Source organism: Osmerus eperlanus, chromosome 14, assembly GCF_963692335.1.
Source record: "Osmerus eperlanus chromosome 14, fOsmEpe2.1, whole genome shotgun sequence".
Taxonomy (NCBI): domain Eukaryota; kingdom Metazoa; phylum Chordata; class Actinopteri; order Osmeriformes; family Osmeridae; genus Osmerus; species Osmerus eperlanus.
Window position 1 is genome coordinate 8740327 of NC_085031.1, and position 4521 is coordinate 8744847.

The 4521-nt window shown below is 40.4% G+C and overlaps 1 protein-coding gene across 1 annotated transcript in view; it reads left to right on the plus strand.

Annotated features, from left to right (window-relative positions):
• LOC134033887 (uncharacterized) overlaps positions 1-65 on the plus strand; it is a 1193-nt gene extending 1128 nt beyond the window's left edge. The window contains exon 4 of the mRNA XM_062478172.1: positions 61-65. Coding sequence (XP_062334156.1) covers positions 61-65 — 5 coding nt within the window. The remainder of the gene's footprint in view (positions 1-60) is intronic.
• The last annotated feature ends 4456 nt before the right edge of the window (positions 66-4521 follow it).

Below are 4521 nucleotides of genomic sequence, written 5' to 3' on the forward strand. Positions count from 1 at the left end.
CTGAACACGAAACACCGTGCAACAGCTATACTTTTAAATGAAGTTCACATTCACACTAAGGCTGAGTGGTTGTCTGCAGCATCAAAGGAACCTCAAGGACATCCCACGCCAGACTCCAGGAGGGGAGAGAGCAGAGTACAGGTAGAACACTTACCTAACCTTCTTTGGTGTTGCAGTCGTTGAATGCAGTCATAGTCAAGGCAGATCAATAGAAGATTTCACACTCCCAAGTAATGTGACACGATCAAGGTTCTGTACTGAATGACCTTCTGACCCCAAGGAGGAAGGAGACCTGTGTTACGCTGCCCCGGACATTGGCCAGGGACAGAGGAGACCCCAGATGACGAGGAGGACGAGGAGTTCTGACTTCAGTATCTACTCGACTGTCAAGACTAGTGGAGTGAGTCTGTGAGCACAATGTACTAGCAGCATGCAACACGTGTGCTGGAGGATGAGTGACTGTTTTCCAAAGGGTTTTCAGTTTTTCTGAAGTTTAATCTGAGATGTTTTGGGTCAAAACAAGTTGACCCATTTGTGGATACAGTATTCAAGTTAATTCATCCAGATTACTTGTACTATGCTAGGCAACCATTTTTACTTTTACTGATGACTGGACATACTTTCGTTTTGTTTGTATAACATTTATTGTGAGTGTATTTTAAATGTTGTGATCTTAATTCTGTTGTTTAGAAATAAAGTGTTACGTGTGATAGTATGATGTGAACTGAAGAGCAGGTAGAAGCAACATAAAAAAATATATATATTTTAAAAACGCAAGAACACGAGGGGGATACTCAGTAGGACACCATCACTGAGATGTTTATCAAGACTGACAAAAGGAGCACACATACATGGCAGGAGGATCACAATGGACACCAGCTGAGTGATTGGAACGAGAGAGGGAGAGAGAGAGAAACACCATACTAAGACCCAACACGCACCCAGACAGCCAGACAGAAAACAATAGGGGCGGGGAAAACCCGGAGAACTTCATCTGTTTTCTATTTGAACCAAGACCTTTTTTTAAAAGACAGACATTAGGTTGAAACAATCTAACCACTTCTATTCTAGAACTTGAGGTGGGAGGCTTGATTTGCTAACAGAGACACCCCAACAGCTTTTGATAATGTTGGAAGATGTTTAAACTGATTTTAACCACGTTAAGAGGTTGTCTAAGAAACTATCAATGTCAAAGACAATACACTATTACATATCTTTTTAATACAATGTTTCATAAATATCTTTAAAAACAGACAACTGTAACCACATAGGAAGTCCTGCAGTAATAGTAAAGAATGACAATGAAAAGAAATCAGTCAAGTCACGGTAAATAAATGTATTTTTGTTATGAGTCGCGGTAAAAAACTATATCTAGAGTGATGGATTTATGATTGGGAAATCAGTCAGTAACCCAAACAGAAATCAGACATGCGACATCTATGTAGGTGTTCAATTGTACAAGCAGGTGGGTGTTCAGGTGTGCTGTGACACACATTGCATTATTCCGACCCAGTGGGTCACGGGAGGAGGAGCAGTCAGGACACTGCAGAGCTCAGACCACAGACCCTGTCAGTATCAGCACATTCATGCTTCAGAGGAGGAAGAAGGGAACATTTATATTCCTGCCACAAAATATTACAGTGTGTTCACATTTCTCCTGAAGAAACAGAGGAACCCTTGCAGGAAATAGTATTCTTACACAATAAAAGCCATATGGAGACATGTTAATAGTGAGATATTATCTCTTTTATAGTTTCTTAGGCTGGAGTTGGTTCCCCTTTGGTTTCTATTCCTGCCTTCATGTTTCTGTTGTTTCTATTCTTGCCTTCATGTTTCTGGGAATGCTTTCCAATAGACATTGGAGCATTGATGCAGGATTTGCTTCCATTTAGCCACAATAGCATTAGGGATGTTGAGTGATTAGACCTGGCTTCCAGTATTAGAATTGATTCAGATTGTGTTTGACTGTGTTTAGGGCAGGGACATGTGCAGGCCAGTCAAGACTATCCACAGCAAATTGGACAAAACATAGCTGTATTCCTCGTCTTTTCAGGGAAGCCCCAAAGCACCTCTCATCCTCTTCTTTCAATTTGTTGATTTTAATAAATTTGACTTAATTAAATTTGAGGTGATTTTATTCTGTGCCATCCAGATGAGTTTGTGTGGCTTTGGTGACAGGGACGCACACAAAAACCACAACAGTTTCTGTTAATTGCATAGAAACTGTCACAGGAAATGTTCTGGTATGGCAGACAACTTAAGTTGCTGCAGCAATTTCTGTGTTTCTGTGGCTGCATTTCCTGGGTTCCAGGTCTCCAGTCAACGCTCTGTCCTGTATCATCTAAACCTTTTAAACAAACTTACTAAGTTTGCACTTGTAAATGTTTTTTATATATGATACAAATTCCTTCATATGAATACAAGATTGACATTTTGTTGGCTTGATTAATTGTTTAACTTGTTGCATGTCTGAAAACTTTCACCTAATTGGTTGCACTTGGTTGCTTATCACAGTGTATGCTCATGTTTTGGCTTCCTGCAATGTTTTGGGGGGCTATCTCGTTGCTTATGATCATTGACCTCTGCACTTTTTGTAAAGCTCTCTTGGAAGTCGCTTTGGATAAAAGCGTCTGCTAACTGAATACATGTAAATGTAATTTGAAATGAAAGCCCCCTCTCTTGTAGGCCATATAAAGCTGTCTGTTCTTCTGTGTGTGTGGAGAAATACACACCCCTTTAATAGACAGGTAACCCAAACAGCTGGGAGACAGCTTTGGCCAAGATGGGATGTCTGGACACTTTAACCCCCGACGCCTCCATTGTCTCCCTGGTCACACCTGTGACCCTGTCTGCTCCCCATCTCTCTCTTTCATTCTCTTTCCCTCCTTCTTCTCTCCGATCATACCATCCACACTGTGTCACATTGTCTAGGCGACAATGTGACACAGAACCCAGGTCCTGCATCCTGGTTCATAAAGAGCCCCCTCCCCTCCACAACGACCTTTTGGTCTAATCCTGTTTTAATTTGACTGTTCTCTACACTTATCGTGGAAACTTTTGAATGGAAAAAAGTTGCCACGGAGAGGGACTGAAAGATAAAAGTTACCTCACGGTTAATTGTTTGAAATAAAACATCTTTTTAAGAACATTATAAAGCACCTAACCCAATGTAAACCCTCATGAAGACACAGAGACCGTTCAGGTACAATTGTTTTGTATTCCAAACAGCACCTTACGCAGCTGAAAATCTTGTATCATACGGAAATTACTTTTAAGTTTAGTTCTTTAGCTTTCTTTACTATTGTTACAAATATTTCCCAGCTCTTTCGGGTGTACTATATTTACAGTACTGAACAGATAGATAGAACAACAATTGCTTACTGATATTCTACAGTTGGGTATAGCTCAGTGGTTAGATCAAGAGGTGGCAGATTCAAATCCCCCCTTATGAATTGTTTGGATGAAAGAGAGAGGATGAAATAATTAATTACAGTGGCATGGCATGTTAGCCACACACGTCAGTTTTTATTTCCACAATTTGTATTTCATTTAAATTCATGTATACATCCCAACCAGCAAAAACTAATTTGTTGGGTTGGTTTATTTACATTAAAAATTATACATTAAGTTCTAACTAGTTTAAGTTTCAGGCATGTAACACTTTCCTAGTCAGTTAACAAGGGGTGCATTTCGTGGCAAGAAGGTATACAACAAGCCTGCCATGAAATGCACCCCCCTCTAATGTCTCTTCTGTATATCCCAGCATCAAATGATTCTTACTGTACACTGAGGGGACTAATATGAGTAACCAGAGTAAGTTTCAGGCATGTAACACTTTCCTAGTCAGAGTTAGCAGGGGGTGCATTTCCTGGCAAGAAGGAATACAACAAGCCTGCCATGAAATGAACCCCCCTCTATTGTCTGTTCTGTATATCCCAGTATCAAATGATTCTTACTGTACACTGAGGGGACTAATATGAGAAACCAGAGTAAGTTTCAGGCATGTAACACTTTCCTAGTCAGGGTTAGCAGGGGGTGCATTTCGTGGCAAGAAGGAATACAATAAGCCTGCCATGAAATGAACCCCCCTCTAATGTCTCAATCTGTATACCCCAGCATCAAATGATTCTTATTGTTTACTGAGGGGACTAGTATGAGCTATTGTCTGATCTGTATATCCCAGTATCAAATTATTCTTACTGTACACTGAGGGGACTAATATGAGTAACCAGAGTAAGTTTCAGGCATGTGACACTTTCCTAGTCAGGGTTAGCAGGGGGTGCATTTCGTGGCAAAAAGGAATACAATAAGCCTGCCGTGAAATGTAACACTTTCCTAGTCAGGAAAAGGAAAAGGAAGAATGTGGTAATTCTACAGATTTAATAGGTTGTGGTTAACTCTCTCTTTGTCTTCCTATCAGGCTGCTACTTAGCACCTGTACTCCAACACTACACTTCTGTTATTTTATCATACTTTTTTCCTGTCCTCAGAATTGTAAGAATAACAAATCCACACTGCAGG